The 18,540-nt window shown below is 60.1% G+C and overlaps 1 protein-coding gene across 2 annotated transcripts in view; it reads right to left on the reverse strand.

Annotated features, from left to right (window-relative positions):
• The window catches only part of SH3GL1 (SH3 domain containing GRB2 like 1, endophilin A2), a 38,331-nt gene that overhangs the window by 1,593 nt on the left and 18,198 nt on the right, over positions 1–18,540 (reverse strand). Inside the window, exons 2-9 of one of the 2 annotated variants that reach the window (XM_025368804.1) lie at positions 5,480–5,548; positions 4,751–4,823; positions 3,763–3,906; positions 2,162–2,295; positions 1,801–1,959; positions 1,479–1,582; positions 712–836; positions 422–478 (exon numbers count right to left, since the gene is read on the reverse strand). In XM_025368804.1, coding sequence (XP_025224589.1) covers positions 422–478; positions 712–836; positions 1,479–1,582; positions 1,801–1,959; positions 2,162–2,295; positions 3,763–3,906; positions 4,751–4,823; positions 5,480–5,548 — 865 coding nt within the window. The remainder of the gene's footprint in view (positions 1–421; positions 479–711; positions 837–1,478; positions 1,583–1,800; positions 1,960–2,161; positions 2,296–3,762; positions 3,907–4,750; positions 4,824–5,479; positions 5,549–18,540) is intronic. The other variant, XM_025368805.1, reaches the window with a different exon arrangement.

The raw sequence follows: 18,540 nt of genomic DNA on the forward strand, positions 1-18,540 counted from the left end.
CCCTCCGCCCTGCCTGGGCCACCCCCTGCCCCTGCCATTTCTTCTGGGGTCTGGCCTCTACTGCCACCCAGGAGGGAGGATGGGAGAAGCTTGGTAAGTGGTCACCAAAGCTACTCCTGGGAGGTGCTGGGGACACCCAGTGCTGCTGTGGTGACAAGAAATGACCAGATGCCCTCAGCCCTTGCAGCCACCACATAGCCTAGAACTTGGCTAGTGCCTTTGGCAATCCCTCATTCACACAATGAGGCTGAGACCCAGAGGGGTGGCGTCTCGCAGGCTGTGGGGCCTGTGCCCCCCGCTGCTGTCCGAGCCTGGCTCCTCCCTGCTTGAGATGGACAGAGGACAGAGGAGGAGGAGAAACACCCTCCCCGAATGGCCGAGAAGGCAGCACTGAGGTCAAGGCAGGCCTGGGAACACTCACGCATGCTCCGGCTAGGGGTTCGGATGGGCTTGTCGGAAGATCGGAAAGACGACGAAGCTAAAACAAGCAAAACGAGGAGGTTGTGGGCTTAAGACCATCGGGCAGGGCCCCTTCTGCAGAGGACTGGGACCAGCCCTTCCCATCTGCCTTGGTGGTCCAGATGGAGTAGGGCTGAGAGCTGCAGCCAGGGGTCTGGGGTCTGGCACTCAAGAGAGCCAGGACGAGGCCAGCCCTCAGCCACTCCCACCCACTGGCATGTGCCTCCAGAAGATGGCTCCATGTCCGGTTACCTGCGATCTTGGGGGCTGTGGTGCAGGGGAAGCCCCCGTTGGACTGCTCAGGCTCTCCGAGGTCAAAGGGCTCCCGGGGCTTGGGCTTATACTCCCGCCTGGGGCGTGACGAAGCTTCCCGCATCCTGTGAAGGGAGAGGTGTGAGTGGCCTGAGCCCGTGAGTGTCACGGCTGAGGCAGCCCCACCCTTGTATTTATGCTGCTGCCTAGTAACCTAGCCTGGGACTGCAGGAAGAGGCTGTCAGTGGGGTCGTGACACATGGACCCTGGGACACAGCTAGACTGGGATGTCTACCCAGAGGGCCTCCAGCCTGGACCCCCACCTTGGAGCCATCTCAGAGACTGCCAAGCAGCTGGGTCCTGCCATGGCCTCTACCTACAACGCCCCCAGTTGCATCCCCCCACCTCCACCCCCCATTCCCTACCACAGCTGGTGCCCAACACATGCCTAGGCCCCCAAAGCAGGTCTGGCCTCTGTGTTCAGGGAAGGGAGCCTGGGTGTTCCTGTGGCAGCAGAAAGTGCAGCCAGGGAAGGAACAGGCACGTGGTTAGGAGTCGCCAGGGCCTGCATCTGGGGCAGGGCTGCGTGTTGACTCAGAGTTCTCACAGCCCTGGCTCCTCCTCCTCCAACCTTGTGGCCCCCCAGGCCATTCCACTTGGTCCCCAGGAAGAATCCAGGATGCTGCTCTGCCATGCCATGCGCTCACCCCAGAGTGAGGTGTGCTGCCCACGCACGCTGGCAGAGGCCCATGGCAGCCCAGGCTCACCTGCGCTTGAGCTTCTCGGCCAGCTCATCCAGGATCTGCACGGCCTGCCGGTGGTAGTCCAGCTGTGCGTCCACCAGGGCCGAGAGCTGACTCACCTGCTCGATCTGTGGGGACAACAGGGCTCAGGGGCTCCTGCCAGCACCACTGTCCTGTGCCTTCCCTGACTCACGAGGTGAAGCCACAGGAGGCAAGGGGGCCGAAAGGGGACAGGGGACTGGGGCCTGTACCCTCAACTTCCCCTGCTGCAGAGGCCAGGTCACTGCTGCCTCCGGCCTCCCAAGGGCATGGGGCTTGTCAGGACGTGGCAGCCCCAGCTACTCACGTCGGTCTCCAGGAGGTTGTGCATGCTGGTTTCTGCCACCTCCTTGGACTCCTCGAACTTCTCCAGTGCCTGGCGTAGCTCCTCATCAGGGATCTTGCCCTGCCGCTTCTTCTTGTAGTCAAAGTCCAGGCGGCGGCCCTCCAGCTTCTTCAGGTGGTGCTGGAGATAGTGGGGGACATGGGTCAGGCCAGCAGCAGCCAGAGACCTGCCCCATGCATGGCCCTGACCCACTGTCTCTGCACCACTGGGGATCCCACCTGCCCGAGTGAGACCCAGAGGGCAGTGCCAAGGGTGGCAGGAATGGGGCTGCCCCATCCAGCAAGGGGAAGGGATAGGCCCCGGGCTGGCGCAGCAGCAGCACCTGGATCTCCTTCAGATCTTTCTCACACAGGTTCTGGAGGGGGTCAATGAAGTTCTGCTTGACCTCTATGTCCAGGGAGTCCTTCACCTCTGCCAGGCGCTTCATGGATTCGCCGGCATCCAGCAATGCGTCGCCTGTGGAGAAGCCGGGCCTGAGACCACTGGACCAAGACACTCCTCAGCCTTTGTTTTTGAAACAGGGCTTCGCAGGCTGGAACACAGTGGCGCTGTCCCAGCTCACTGCAGCCTCGAACTGGGCTCAAGCCATGCTGGCACCTCAGCCTCCCAAGTAGCTGGGGCCACAGGCGTGCACCACCACACCCGGATCCTTTCCAACGTCTTTTTTTTTTTTTTTTTTTTTTTTGAGACGGAGTCTCGCTCTGTCGCCCAGGCTGGAGTGCAGTGGCCGGATCTCAGCTCACTGCAAGCTCCGCCTCCCGGGGCCATTCTCCTGCCTCAGCCTCCCGAGTAGCTGGGACTACAGGCGCCCACAACCGCGCCCGGCTAATTTTTTGTATTTTTAGTAGAGACGAGGTTTCACCGTGGTCTCGATCTCCTGACCTTGTGATCCGCCCGCCTCGGCCTCCCAAAGTGCTGGGATTACAGGCGTGAGCCACCGCGCCCGGCCGCTCCAACGTCTTTTTTTGAGACGAAGTTTCGCTGTCGCCCAGGCTAGGGTGCAGTGGCGTGATCTCTGCTCACTTAAACCTCTGCCTCCCAGGTTCAAGTGATTCTCCTGTCAGCCTCCTGAGTAGGTGGGATTACAGGTGTGCGCCACCACACCCAGCTAATTTTTGTATTTTTAGTAGAGATGAGGTTTCACCATATTGACCAGGCTGGCCTCCAACTCCTGACCTCGTGATCCACTCGCCTCGGCCTCCCAAAGTTCTGGGATTACAGGTGTGAGCCACCACGCCCAGCCTTTTTTTTTCTTTTAGATGGAGTTTAGCCCTTGTTGCCCAGGCTGGAGTGCAATGGTACAATCTGGGCTACTGCAACCTCCACCTCCTGGGTTCAAGTGATTCTCCTGCCTCAGCCTCCTGAGTAGCTGGGGTTACAGGCATGCGCTACCACACCCGGCTAATTATATCTTTTATATATATATATATATATATGTTTTTTTAGTAGAGGCAGGGTGGGGTTTCTTTATATTGGTCAGGCTGGTCTTGAATTCCCAACCTCAGGTGATCCACCTGCCTCGGCCTCCCAGAGTGTTGGGATTACAGGCGTGAGTCACTGCACTCAGCCCCATCCCAACTTCTAACAGCCCCCACACTCCAGGCCAAGGGCCTGGAAATTGGAACTCAGAACAAAACAAAGGATCCTAAAATCCCAATCAATACTGGATGTTAAACCAGCCCCCTCCCCATGCTCCTAAAAGGGCCTAGGTTTGCCCTTAACAGGCTGAAGGTGGTGGAAGGATAGATGCTGGGGGCGGGGGGGGGTGTCCAGACTCTGGGGAACCAGCTGGCTTGAGCTGGGGAAGGTCTGGAGCTACAGGAAGGGGCCCCAACGGCTGGACCTGGACCTGCACCTGCCCTGCCTGTGTTGAGGCGTGGCCTCCAGGGAGGGTGGGCGTGGCTTCCAGAGAGCACCACTCACCAAAGTTGGACTCGCCGCCCAGCTCCTTCCCGTGGCGGATCATGCACTCGCCCAGGAGCCCCTCCGACTGTGGGTAGCCGGGGTTCTTCACCTGGCCCCGGATCTTGGACACCGTGTTGAGCATGGTCAGTTTAGCCCGCGAGGCTGGGATAGGATGGCCAGGTAGATGTGGGCTGCGAGGCCTGCACTCCTCCGCCCTGGCAGGCTGCAGCCCCCACATCCCCTGCCCCACCTTTGCCTCCCGTGCCTGTGGACAGTCCAGGCCACACAAAGCACAGTGGAATCCCCAGAGGGTCCCTTCCCTGCTCCCCCGCTAGCCTCGAAGGAACTGGCAGCGGGTGGAGAGGTGACCAAGCTCCTCAGGGGGCAACACATCCTCCTTCCAAGGGCTGCTCCTCTTGGAATGTGGCTATACCTCTCATCTGGGGGGTCCCAGGGAGGAGGCACAGCAGTGATATGCAGTGGGGGGTGGTGAGGCCAAGGCTCCCGGGGTAGGTGAGGAGCCGTGTCCCTTCTGCTGCCTGCTCCTGGCAGGGCCTGAGTGGACGCTGCTGGGTGTGCATTTACCCACTGTCCTTGGCCTCCTATGGAGCCAGTGTTTGGGTTTTCCTTGGGGAAAGGTCCGTCTCTCGGCCAGGGAGACCCATCCCAGGGGCACTGGGTGAGGGGGCGGCCAATACAAATAGGTCCCACAAGTGAGCTGGGGGAGAGGCTCCCTGCCAGGACTGCTGGCTGGAAGAGGGGTTTAAGGCTGGGACAGCTTCGAGGAACCAGTCGGCATGAGAGTGAAGTCAACAGGGGGACTGAGCTGCTGGCTGAGGTGGAAAGGCAGCATGTGGCGCCAAGGATGGTCTCTGCACCCCTGAATCCAGCTGTGCCTGAAGCCTGCCACCCATGAGCCTGGTGGTTCTGTCATCCCCTACGTTCCCTCTGACTGACAGAGGCCAGAGGGCCTGGGGCAGGCCCTGGCAGTGGCTAGAGCACCCACCTGGGTTGGGCTGCAGGTACTCGATGGTCCTGGCCAGCACTTCTGTCACCGCCTTGCTGGTGACATCCACCTTCTGTGGAGAGAAGCAGCATATAAGATTCCACAGCCAGGCCGGGTGCAGTGGCTCAAGCCTGTAATCCCAGCACTTTGGGAGGCCAAGACGGGTGGATCACGAGGTTAGGAGATAGAGACCATCCTGGCTAACACGGTGAAACCCCGTCTCTACTAAAAAATACAAAAAACTAGCCAGGCGAGGTGGCGGGTGCCTGTAGTCCCAGCTACTCGGGAGGCTGAGGCAGGAGAATGGCATAAACCCGGGAGGTGGAGCTTGCAGTGAGCTGAGATCCGGCCACTGCACCCCAGCCTGGGCGACAGAGCAAGACTCCGTCTCAAAAAAAAAGACTCCACAGCCACTGGGGGCCCAAGGCACACAAGGCCCCCACTGCTGCACCACCTCCTGCCGTAGGAGCCCATACCAGGACCCCCCAACCCCCTCTCCATGTCTTCAGCTCAGCCATGTCCCCATAGCTGCCTGCCCAGGGCAGGGGAGAGAGCTGGTGCCTGTCACGTCCAGCTGACGAGGCCCCCACACCACCCCAGCTCTCCACGCCTGCAGGGCCCCATGAGTCCAGACCCAGGCCCATCAGGGTTGGCCGCCTCCACTATGCCCTGCAGAGGTCAGGCCCCGGCAGTGTCGCCACCACACAGAGCATGCAGTTTCTTCCTCACCTTCTCCATCTCTTTGAAGTCATCGTCCAGCTTGGTCCCCTCGGCCCCTCCGACCTTCTCACTGACCAGCTAGAGGGCAGAAGAGGTGAAACGCTGTGAGCCCAGGGGGAGGAGAAAGAAGAGCACAGGAGGCCCTGGGTGGCCTTCCAGCCACATGGCATCCACAGCCAGAGGCAGTAGGCCAAGTGATCAGGACACATACCTCGGGCACTGCCGTGGGCACCCCAGGGCCACACACTGCCTGTGGAGCAGGACGGGCCTGCAGGACAGGGAGGGTGAGGGTGGGGGTAGCCTGCCCGCCTGTGTGTGTCCTGACTGCCACTCACATGCCCATTGGGGACCCCACCACAGTAGGCCCCATCTCGGCCACGGTGGAGTCCAGAACCTCAGCCTGGGAGCACATGGCTCAGAAGACACTGCTTCCAGAAGCGCCTACACAAACATCCCCACAGATAGCAATGTGGGGATTTCCCCCATCCTTGAGTATTTGGGGTCTACTTAAAAAAAAAATCCTGCCAGCTTGGTGGGGAGAGGCAGCAGGAGCTGACAGGAGCAGAGGTGCAGGCGGCTGGGCAGGGAGGCTACCACTCTGCTGTGCTCTGGTGCCCGTGTCTCAGGATGGGACAGCCCGGCCCCTGCCCCATGTGGACACTCAGTTTCACAAGGCAGTCGACACAGGCCTGGCACACCTCAGTCCTCATGGCTCTCAGCTACAGTGAAAGCGATGACAATGACAGGCACTTACAGCATCTCTTTCCTCGTGTAGTGAGAAGGCAGAAGCAGGCACTGACCTCCCAAACCACTCCCTCTGACAGCGCCTGGGATGCGAAGAACAGCCTTGAAATGTCCCATGGAACATAGCAGGAGCCCCTGAACCCCAGCACCGCTGTCGGTGCACAGGCGCTGCTTTCTTCACCCAGGGCACCCCATGTGTGCCTGGCGCCAAGGGATGCCGAACAGAGTGAGAGGGATAGTGTGAGGCCCTTCCCAGCACACAGCACTTCATGAAGAGCCGAGTGGCTGCCGGGCCCTGCCAGAAATGGAGGCTCCCAGAGGGAGGCTGCCTGAGGTCACATGCTTGGCCCTGCCCTCTGGGGGCCAAGTGTCACAGGGTGTGCCATCTCTGAAGTCATCGGCAACTTTAACGTCCCAGGTCTGATCACTTGTGTGAAGATGTGCACACACGGCCTGGGCAGGAGAGGGAGGTGTTGTGTGCCGTGGGCTGGTGACTATTGACACGGGCCATGGCCTGTGCCCCTGGACCAGGCAACCACGGTGCTCTCCAGGTCCGGTTGGTGCTTGCCTGCCCTGAGCTGTCACAAGATGTCGCCAAGGGATGTCATGAGTGTCCCTGCTGTGCCACATTGCGTTGGCTGTGTGGGGCTGGGGGGTGTCCAGCAGGGCAGTCAGGAGTTCAGGACCCAAGAGCAGGAAGTGCGGGGGCGGGAGAAGCTTGAGCCTGGGGCTCTGCCCATGCCAGGCACCTGCTGTACCCTCCAGCCCATGCCTGGAGGTCACAGCCCAGGGCACCATGAGTGCAAATGCCCCCAACCCCAAGCTCTGCAAAAGGTAGCCTGCCCAGAGTACACTGCTGGTCTTATGTCCTGGCATCCTGCCCAAAAAGACAGCCGCCCCTTTCCCAAGGAATTCCCGGCCCTCCTCCAAGGCTTGGCTCTGGAAGCCCCCACACCACGGGACTATCCTCACCCATGCATCGGGACCCTTTCTGTCCACCTGCCTTCATGTGCGCCGGGCATTCAGTGAACACACGACCTCCAGGCCCCACGCCTCTGACCCGTCCCTTTCCTGCCTCTGAGTTGGTGGTTCTCAACTCAGCCACACAACACCTTGGAAGCTTCTTAAAAACCCCCTCGTCACACCCACCGCGGGAGGGCTAGACTCTGGCACAGGTGAAAGGCAGGAAATGGCCCTTGCAGGGCAGGAGAGTGGGGCTGCCCTCCATTTCTGCTGAAGGCAGGAGGAGGAAGAAGCCCGCCCTCCCTAGGTGTTTTTGGGGCGTTCCACTCTATTTCCTGGGACAGTTTCACTTCTTGTGATTGTGGCGAGAGAGGGGGTGCTCAGAGCCAGCGGCTGCCGGAGAGGGAAATAAGTGGCTGATGTGAGACTGGACTCTTCTGGGAAGCCGGGAGGAGAACTGAAGCCAGCGGGCCGCGAAACCGCATCTTCTGGGCTGAGGCCACCCCGGCCCCATGACCTGCCCAGGCAGGACCTGGTGTGCAGGCTGGCGGGAGCGGCTCCGTTAGGGCCCTTCCCCAGCCCCCTGCCTCACGTAGGGCAGGAGGAGAGGCCCTGCCGGCGGGGACCACATCCTGCCTCTGAGGGGAGGGGCTGGGGACCCGCCATGGCACCAAAGACCCATCTGGTGGCCTCTGGCTCTGGCCCCGGCCCCGCCTGCCCATCTCACCTGGGAATCCAGGACCCTGCCTTCCTGAGCCCCAGAACGACTTCTTGAACCCCCACAACCACCTGACTCCTCGCACCCCTGACACCCAGGAGGCTGTGTCCTAACTACCCAGGTCCCTCTGCTCAGCTCCAGCTCAGTCCCTTGTGGTGACGGATAGTCCCCCACGGGCCAGGCACTGGGCAGGGGACACGACCCTGTAAGGTCCCTTCTCTCCAAGGCTCACAAACTAGAAACCGGCACAGATGGACACAGGGATGAATGGCCACAAGGGAAACACGGGAAAAGCAAGGCAGCCAGGCCAAGTGCAGCGCCAGCCGCAAGTGCGGAAACCAAGCGTGGGCTCCTGCCCGTTAGAGGCCTACTCACTGCGGCCTCAGCACCAGCACTGCTGAGCACGGAGGGGACTGAGAGTCTGTGGCAGAGCTGGGCGCCACAGGGAGGCTCAGCAGAGAGCGCCTCTGGGCTCGCTGTCTGGAGTGGGCGTTCCTAACCCTGGTGCCATCTACCAGGCAAGAGCTGCCTGTTGTGGGGCACCCAGCCCCGATGCCCCTGAATCAGAGACCCTGCCGGTAGGGAGGGAAGACCGAGGCCATAGTCCCAGCAGTCCAGCTCTGCCGAGGGAGACTGCAAAGACCACCCTCCACTGACTGAGCCTGTATCAGGGTGGCAGGATGGGTGGGGGACCCCTCCCCACTCCCCCAAGGGCCCCACCTGGACGGGGTCAGAGTACCAGCTGCAAACCCCAAGTGACGAGCCGCAGGCCCCACAAGGGCTGCCATCCTCAGAGCGACACCAGCGCCTCCTCTCACCAGTCCTGGAACAAATATAGGCCAGGCCCAAGAGGGAAGACTCTGTCCCTGCTTCAGATGCTGGCCTCCCACAGAGGCTGTGACATGTCCCCACCTGGGGCAGGGGGAAGTGAGGTTTGGCCAACCCTGCCAGGTGAGAAGTCACCATGGGAGAGGCCCCGGCTCAGTCAAGCCTGGCAATGGCTTCTGGGAAGGAACCCACTGTTGCCTGCCAGACACTTCCCCAGGGCTTGGCCAGACTGGCTCGGAGTCTTTCAGATCTTTGCCCAGAGGCGCCCAGTGGAGACCTGCCCACTCCATGCTCACGCATCCCACCTGCACCCACCACCTGCACGCCTCATGCATTTTCTGCCTGACCCTGACTTGTCACCTGTGAGCCAGGCGCCTGGGAAATGACAGAGCTGGACACGAAGAAGGGGTTTTGCCCCAGAGCATGGGACTCCTGTGCCCCTGGGAGAAGGGGGCTATTCCTTTGAAGACTGACATTCATTAGAGTTTAGACCTTTGGCTCTCTTTGGAGAGAAGCAAGGGATGTGACATACAGAAGAACAGAGAATACATGGTGGAAAAACGCAGAAATGAACTGTGAAGATGCTGTGGACCGAGAGCCAGGGCAGGGCTGCCGCAGGCAGGAGAATCCCAGGTTTTACCCAGAGGGGTGTGGGCTGCTGCCCTGCGCCTGGCAGGCTCAGCTGTGGTGGCCACTTGGCAGGAGCAGGAGGAAAATTCCGAATCCTGCCGAGTGGAGCTGGCTGCTGATTTAAACATCTCAGCCGCGAAACCTGATCCACACGGCACGGAACACAAACGCCCGTCTCAGGCTTGGTGCCCCAGCAGACAATCTGCTCTGATGAATTAACAGGGTTGTGGTTTTTTTCTCTTTTAAAGGAGAAGGCCAGCATGGGGGAGGGCAGGGGAGGGCTGCTGTGGCCCAGCCTGCAGGGATGCGCCACATTTGCCTGCGGAGGGGTCGGCCCCAGGGTCCTCAGGTCTCACTGGCAGTCATGCTGGGGCGCTCGGTAATTTCTAGGTTCACAGCAGAGGTCACCTGTCCGCCCTCGGCTGGGGAGCGCGTCTCTGGCTGGTGTCCACCTGCCCATTGGCGTTGGTGGTGCTGTGGGGGTGCCCACGCTGTGCCACAGAGCCACCTCCATATCCCTCCCTGCAGTCTTCCTCAGCGGACTCTGTGAGCGCACAGACCACAGGGGCCTCACCCAGTGCCAGACACAGGGTGAAATGGCAGGTGGGCACAGCTGTTAACCACAGCGAATACCTGTGAGAAAGCCTCATCTTTTTTTTTTTTTTTTTTTTTAAAGAGGCAGGGGTCTTACTATGTTGCCCAGGCTGGTCTCGAACTCTTGGCCTTAAGCAATCCTGCTTCAGCCTCCCAAGTGCTAAGACTACAGGGGTGACACTGTGTGCCTGTCCAAGGCCATATATTTACAGGACTAGGGGACAACAGCTCCGGGACAGGGCACGGGTTGGGGAGCTGGGGACCATAGTAAGGGTCCAGGCCCAGCCACCTGCAGGACCAGGGACAGGGCAGGCAGGACACATGGAACAAGAGCCACATTCACAGTCCCCATGCTAGGTACTCTGTGCGCGGCACCCGACACCACGAGGAGGAAGCTGAAGGGGACGTGGAGGAGGTGAGGGCTCAGCCCCTCCTCACAGTGGGCGCAGTTCTAACACTGCAGCCGTGTTCAAGGCCTGGTCGGCCACGGAATGGGGCGAAGTCAGGGTAAGGCCTGCAGGAGCAGCAGAATCCTGATCAGACCTGTGTGCAGAACAACTGGAATGCAGGGTTGGGGTGGAGGCCCCAGGGAGGGACGCAAGGATCCCTGCAGCGTAGAAAAAGCCCTGACATGGGATGAGGGCAGAGGCAAAGGATATAAGGATGTATCATATCCGTGTGTCTCTAAATCCCTTTACAACTGCAATGCCCTTCCCTGATTGCCCAACACACATGGCCACCTCCTCAGGTCCATCACAGCTTCTTTCCCATGAGTCAAAAAGTCCAAGACGCGCACAGCCTGGAGGCGGCCTGCTGCCCGGCGGCACAGGAAGCCACTGGCCTTCGTGTCCCCTTTTCCATGTGTGCTTCCAGGCTCCTAGCTTGGTGATGTGTCTGTCTGTCCTTGCTGGAAACCTCCAGTGGCCCGAGTGGCACGGGGACTCTCCGGACCTGAGGCCCTTGTGTGCTGACTATGAAAGCTCACCTATCCACAGGGGCTGCGCTGCTGCAAGCAGCTCTGAGCTTTCGCATGGCAGTAAGCACAGGCGTGGGTGGGGTTGTGGCCGGGGGCTCCTGGTCTGGGAGCCTGCAGGGCATCCCCAGGTGGAAAGCAGTAGTAGTCATTCCTGAACATGCGCAGAGACGAGGCCGGGAGCGGGAGGGAAAGGAGCAGTGGGAGGGGCCACAGGAGCACCACGGGTGCCAAGTGACCCTCACGGGTGCCAGGTGATCTTCATGGCCTGGCAGTGAGGAGTCAGATGGCAGAAACCCACTCCCTAGCCCAAGGGAAGATGGAGGGAGGCTCTGCCCCGGGGCCGACTGGGTCATCACCCACTGTGTGTGATGCATGGAGGGAAGGGTCCCGACAGCTGGGGCTCCCCTCAGCATCTGGGAGTTCTGAGAGCCCTGCATTTGCACTGTCCTTCAAGCCTCCAGCCTCTCAGCAGAGATCTCCCCTCCTGTCCATCAAGGCTGAATGGTTTTTAAAAAGCAGTCTTTGGGAATGGGGGCACTGAAAACAATGAATCGGGACAAAGTTTCTGAAATCATTTTCCCACGGAAACCCCAAACCAGACGCCGCCACCATGGCCAGATCGGGCACCAGGGGACAGCCACAGACCCACCTCTGTGGTGGTTCAGGGGCTCCTCTGGGAACGAAGCTCTGGCAGCAAAAGGACAGTGGCTCTGGAAGCCCCAGGCATCCTCTTAGCCAAAGGGGCAGTCCCTTGGGCCTGGGCTGGCAACCGAGATACTGGCTCTGGACTGGAACCAGAATGGGCTCTGCCTCAGACCAGGCCACAGAGGGCCCCCTGAGAGCCTGGGTTCGCCATGACCTCCAGCCTGTGGGGACAGGCCTGCCACAGACTTCCTGGCCAGAGGTGGGGCTAGGTGCCATGGTAGGGAAAGAGAGCCAGACACTGGGGGCCATGGTCAGGCCCAGCCACCGCAGTCTAAATTGCCTCAGGAGTGCATTTCTGCCAACTGTGGTGCTGGCCATTCACGCCATCTCTCAGGTTGTCTGGGCCCTGCCCTGCCTGGCTCCTGGTTCTTGGAGCTAGAGAAGGGACTCTCAGGTTGGCAAAAGACAGATAAATGCTTTGCTGTGTGTGCGGCAGCGAGCCAATGCCATTTGAAGTCACAGCCACCGCTCTCTTGCCCGGTACATGAAAATGAGGGGGAGAAAAAAACTTAGGCAAGATAAATCCTCCAGATGGGCCCTGGGGGCCCCATCCAAGAGTCTGAGGCCGACGCATCAGGGGAACTGGAAGCAGAGTGGAAATCAGCCACTGGAAAGAAGTCACGCAGACGAAGTGGTGATGGCCACGGGGCAGCTCTGTCACCATCCCTGAGACAAAGGGGACAGTCAGGCCTGATCTATGATGGTCTGGTGGCCGGAGGCTCTGTGAGGGCAGCCCCAGGGCCAGACGGACCTCTCCTGTGCTGACAGCGAAGTCACCAGCGGGAGTCCAGCCCACACTGCCTTTCTGATGAGGCCTCCAGCTCTGGCTGCTGACTTTAAGCCCCAAGGAACCCTGTGCAGGGCCTGCATCCCAGAAGGCCTCCACCAGCCCGAACCTGACCTGTCCGCCCTAGCTGGGGCAATCAGCGTTTCTCCCGGGACAGCCTCCTCCCTGGCCTCCTGGCCCTCATCTGCATTGAGAGGCTCGGCCTCTGGTCCACATGCTGCCCTTCCCATGCCACGGCCTTGCAGCCCAGCCTCTCCCGTGCTGACTCCTTGGCTCTGGCCTGGCCCCTGGGCCTCGACCTCTGCGTTTCTTCTGTGAGGGGCTTGGACGCATGGGGGCTCCGGGTCTGTCCCCTCAGTCCAAGTCGCAGGCCAGTCCCCAGAGCATGGGGCTGCGTCTTGCTCTCTCCCGTGGCCACCCCCCGCCCCACATCAAGTTGCCCTGGGGACAGCCCTCACTGGCCCTCTCATCGCCCCCACACCCTGGGCAGTGCCTGGCACTCAGGAGATACCCACGAACGTTACGCTCTTGGTCAGGGTCCCACACCCCAGCCTCTCCTTCACTTCCCAGACGACCTAGAGCTGTGGTACAGGCCTCCGAGATGCGGGCTACGGAATCTGACCACGAGGCTGGGAGCAGGGAGTGAGGGGTCAGGTGGACTCGAGTGGTCGCTCAGGGCCTTTCTCTGCAGATCCAGCTCCAGCTGCAACAAGGCTGGGAAGGCGCCTTGGCCCTGGTTGAGGGAAGGGCCTCCTCCCCAAGGTGACTCAGCAGTCCTTGGAAACCCTTGCTGAGGACGCACCCTGCCTGGCCCAGCTCCACATGGGTGTGGGGGAGGCTGCGGGCTGCGCCCGGCGGCCGTATGGGTCCCAGGCTGGCCAGCGCTGCCCAATGGTGGGGGCTCCATCACGGCCCATCTGGCAGAAGCCATGGGTCACACACTCTCCCAGCACATGGTGGCGGGGTGGTGAGCTGGGCTCGGCTCTAATGACCAGCAGCCCTGGGGCTCCCATCACCGCTACCAGTCTGCCCAGGAGGAAACAGCACTGAGCCCGACCTGCTACTCTCTGGCACCTAAGAGACCCACCTGCCCCTCCATGCGTGGGGAAGGAGAGGTGCCCTCTGCTGTGGAAAGCTGGGACCTACTGTCTGTGGCGCGAGAAGGACCCCAAAGAGCTCCAGGACAACCCCGTGAGGAGTGGACAGAGCCAGACGGGCCCAGCAGCTGCCTCTGGGCAGATGTCTCCACGTGATAAACAGGACAGCTAAGGGCCTAGAAGGGATGAGCCTGGCCCAAGGCCAGACGGCAGGGGTGGTTAGGGAGGTCAAGGGATCCCCACTGCAGGCCCCACCAACCCTGGCTGTGCCTGGAATGCAGTCCGGGCAGGTGGAAGGGGAGGGGCAAAGCCCCAGGGCTGGCTGAGGAATCTGGGAGCAGGTGGAGTGGGAGACAGGAGCTCATGTTACCTTCCCAGGAGATGGGAGGACAGGCCTGCTGACCAGGAGGCTCAGCTATGTGGGACACATGCTCCCGCCCTTGCCCTTGCACAGGGTTTCACCCAAACATGGAGATGCCAGTGAGTGCTTGGGGCTCCTCTCCTAGGACCAAGCCACACCCGGAGCTCTAGCCCAAGCGAACACATCTACATGAAAATCAGCCTCCTGCATCATGCATTGTAATTTCTCAGCTTGGAGACCAGGCAGGAGGGCCGTGTGACATACAACTGGTAAAATCAGTTTCCGATGAAAACTTATAAAAGGAAAAAGCCAACCCACAAACAAATGAGGCGCTAAATCCCCTGAGACCCTGCCTGGCGGGGAAACACCAGCTCTGCAGCACTGAGCGCAGGCTGGTGTTCCCACTGGGGGCAGCACCCAGCGTGGAGGATCTGCATCCAAGGGGCAAAGTGTGATGACATCACCCACGTGCAATGGAACCATAAGGCTTTCTTTCTTTTTTTTTTTTGAGACGGAGTCTTGCTCTGTCGCCCAGGCTGGAGTGCAGTGGAGCGATCTCGGCTCACTGCAAGCTCCGCCACCTCCCGGGTTTGCGCCACTCTCCTGCCTCAGCCTCCCAAGAAGCTGGGACTACAGGCGCCCACCACCACACTTCGCTTTTTTTTTTGTATTTTTAGTAGAGACGGGGTTTCACCATGTTAGCCAGGATGATCTCGATCTCCTGACCTCGTGATCTGCCCGTCTCGGCCTCCCAAAGTGCTGGGATTACAGGCTTGAGCCACCGCGCCTGGCCAAGACTTTCGTAAAAATGGATCTTTTCTCAACAGCAGAGCTGAGGCAACGCACAGCCCTGCAGGAAGAGACTGGAAATGGGGCTTGGAGAGAGAGCCGCAGGGCATGGTGACAGCACTGGGAGGCTGCAGGTGCACAGGTCTCAACGTGGGGCCGTGAGTTCCCTCACTCCCTGAGAGCTGAGGTGACTGGCCCAAAAGCCCAGAGCCCTTCCTGAGACACAGAAACCATCTTCACCATCTCTAAGATCCCTTCCATTTCTGAAGGACTAATGAGAGGCCTCCCACAGGAAGCCCTCCTGATTGATCCCCATCACTGGTCTCCTGACCCTCTCCCATCACACCACTGATGCCTCATCTCTCGTGCGCCTGCCCCTTCACACCTCATCTTACACCCCCATCTGCCTGGGTGCCCCCCCACCCCTCCTCAGAGCTTTTGCTCTCTCTGTTCCTTCTCCTTCACTGCGCCTCCCTGGATCTTCCCAAGCTGGGTCTTAGCCACCAGGGCTCCGTCATCCATCCAGATGTCCCCATGGTTGCCAGGCTGCCCCGCCCACCCCGCCCGTCCCACCCTCCTGCTATCCTCTTGCTTGCTTGCTTGTGGGGCCCCTGCTGTCCCGTCTCAGACACAGGAAGCACTCTCCAATGCTTAGCGCCCTAGAATGAAGGACTCCAGGGAACCTCTTGGAGGTCCTTGCCGCATCCCACCCCTTGACAGCGGCTAAGCTCTGGGGGCAGCAACTCCCCGCAGTGACCCAGAAGGCAGCCAGATGATACTCCTTCCACCACCTTCTTTTTTGTGGCTCATGGACAGTTCACCTGGGCTGATACTGACGGAGGCCACCAGGCCCATTCCCAGCCTGGAGCTGGCTCCCTCCCCAGAGAGCTGCAAGGTTGGGAGAACTTGGAAAGAATAAAACGTGAGCTAGGCAGGCTGAGCCTGACTCATCCTGGGGACCCAGTTCCCACAGTTGGGCAGTCTCTTATCTAGGAGGATGCCCAAGAACACTGACAGGTCTAAGGTCTGGGCGGACAGCACATGGGAGAGGCAGGCACTGGAGGCCAAACAGAAACCGCCTAAATCCCTGCCTGGCTGCCAGCAGGGAGGAGGGTGCTGAGGTTCTCTACAGAATGCGCGGTGGGCAGAGCTGTGAGCAGGCTCTGAGGAATGTGCCTTCACCTGTCTCCTCTGCCCACCTGGCACACCTGCACAGGGACACCAGGCTCTGGTGACAGGTGACTCATGCCCACGGTGGCTCACAGTCACGGAGGCTGGTTTTCTGAGGTGTGGCTACCAAAAGCACCCAGGCTGGAAGTCATCCCAGGCGGCACGGGGCAGGGCAGGTGGTGGTGAGAGGCGGTCAGCAGCTCTACACAGCCAGCCGCGCCTGTGCACTGGGACCCTCCGTGAGCGTCAGGTGCCAGCAGCTGTCACCTTGCAATGGCCACCCCTGCCCATCGCCAGGTCACATGCACTGGCTCTGGTGCATGGGTGCCCCCAGCCGCTCAAAGGCACCACCTGCTCCTTACACAGTGACGTCGGTGGTGGAAACCCGGGCTGGGAATCTCAGGATTGCTGACCATGGCCTCAGCACAGAGGAAGCAAGCACATGGCCCGAGTTCCCCCGCCATCTCCCCTGCAGCGAGAAGACTGCAGCCTCTCCTCTCTGAAGACTGGCGTTTGGGTCCCAGGCCCGGGAGATGCTGGCGGGTACAGCCTGCTTCCCAGGGCCCCTTCTGCACCGCTGTGGCTCATCATCCTTGGAGGGACACCACTCAGGACAGGCTCTCGTCACCAACCCATCCCAAGTTCCCTGTTCTCAAACACGAGCTTCCTGCCAGCAGGGCCGAGCACGGGGACAGGGCTAGCAGAGGCAGCACAGGGCCTGGCATCCAGGTGGAGTCAGTCACTGAGTACATGTTGAGATAATAAATACTATTTGTCGAGATAACAAACAAATAAGAAGTGGCCCTGCCCTCGGGAACTCAGGTGTGCCAGTAACACATCAGAGCAAAGGTGTGCCACGAGGTCACGAGGCAGGCAGGCTGACGCGGGATGAGGGTGCCTGGATGGGCGGCATCGGGACTGGACATGGTTCCAGCTCTGCCGTTCGGGGCAGTGACTCCGAGCAGGAACGCAAACCCCTCTCTCTTGGGTTCCTCAACTGTCTCAGGCGTGGATGTCCTTTAGAAACCACACACCACCCTACAATCCTAGGCTACTGTGCACTGAGCAACTGAGTCCCGAGGAATGATGGGTGTGGGGCCAGGGGCTTTGCCTCCACCCCGTGACATGATCTCTGAGCCCAGTTTTTCTGGAGCAAGGGGCTTCATGCAGGCCCTTCTTTAAGAAGAGAGAGAAAAGGAACACGCCTTCCCTGAGTTACACCCATCTCCAGGGCACCCTGGTGAGGCACTCACAGGACCACACACACCAGGAAAAACCGTCTACAGCTGGCTGACTGTGCACGAACTCTCACGCTGCGCCCAGAGCGCCTCCAGATCAGCCACAGAGTCAAGTCCCGGTTCCGAAACACTCACAGCACCGGACATATTTGTCAATGGCCGTGACACAAATTCTGAGGTTCTACTGGGGGACGAGGGCGGGAGGAAAGAAGCAAAGGACTGCCAGGCTTGGTGGCTCATGCCTGTAATCCCAACATTTTAGAAGACCAAGGAAGCAGATCACCTGAGATTGGGAGTTCAAGGCCAGCCTGGCCAACATGGTGAAACCCCAGGCATGGTGGCTCATGTCTAATCCCAGCTACTTGGGAGGCTGAGGCAAGAGAATTTCTTTTTTTTTTTTTTTTTTTTTTGAGACGGAGTCTCGCTTTGTGGCCCAGGCTGGAGTGCAGTGGCCGGATCTCAGCTCACTGCAAGCTCCGCCTCCCGGGTTTATGCCATTCTCCTGCCTCAGCCTCCCGAGTAGCTGGGACTACAGTTGCCCGCCACCTCGCCCGGCTAGTTTTTTGTATTTTTTAGTAGAGACGGGGTTTCACCATGTTAGCCAGGATGGTCTCGATCTCCTGACCTCGTGATCCGCCCGTCTCGGCCTCCCAAAGTGCTGGGATTACAGGCTTGAGCCACCGCGCCCGGCCAGGAGAATTTCTTGAACCTAGCAGGTGGAGGTTGCTGTGAGCCAAGATCGCACCACTGCACTCCAGCCTGGGTGACAGAGCAAGACACTGTCTCAAAAAAAGGAAAAAAAATAAATAAAGAAGCAAAGGACCAAGAAAGAAATGACTCGACTTAAAGAAGGTTGGTAGAAAATTCCCCATGTCCCTGACACATACCTGCTGCTGTGTCACACCCCAGGCAGCTGCCACAGCCTCTGTGCCCCTTCTCCTGTTTCCCAATCAGCCTGCATTCCTGTCTTCCTACCAGCCGGGAACACGGCACGGCTGCCCATCCTGACCTCCTGAGCACCTGACTTTCCGCCTTGCCCGTGGTGAATGCAACTCTTTCCCTGGGGATGTCCCGCCCTCCCTCCACCTCTGCACACCCACGCTCTCCCTGCCTTCCAGAACGTGCCTCTGTGCGTGAGCGAGCCTGTGGCCGTGACTGTGACCCCTCACTGCCAGGATGTCTGCTGCTGCGACGCCAACACAAAGCATGCCGCAGCCCTGCCTTATGCTTACTTGTATTTTGGGGGGAAAGCAGCCCTGCCTCCCGGGCCCGCAGCCCTTCTCCCCAGGGTTTGCTTCTCTGTTGTCATTGCCCCAGAGAACAAGGGACTAGTGCTGCCACTTCCTGAGCTAGGAGCAGTAAGAATATTCAAATCTCTCCCATCCTGCCATCACAGTCTGCTAGCCAGGCTCCTCCCAGCACCCAGGGTGGCTTCCGCTCCCCTGGAAGGACTGGCCCCATGGATGCTGC

This window comes from Theropithecus gelada, chromosome 19 (genome assembly GCF_003255815.1).
Source record: "Theropithecus gelada isolate Dixy chromosome 19, Tgel_1.0, whole genome shotgun sequence".
In the NCBI taxonomy this organism is placed as follows: domain Eukaryota; kingdom Metazoa; phylum Chordata; class Mammalia; order Primates; family Cercopithecidae; genus Theropithecus; species Theropithecus gelada.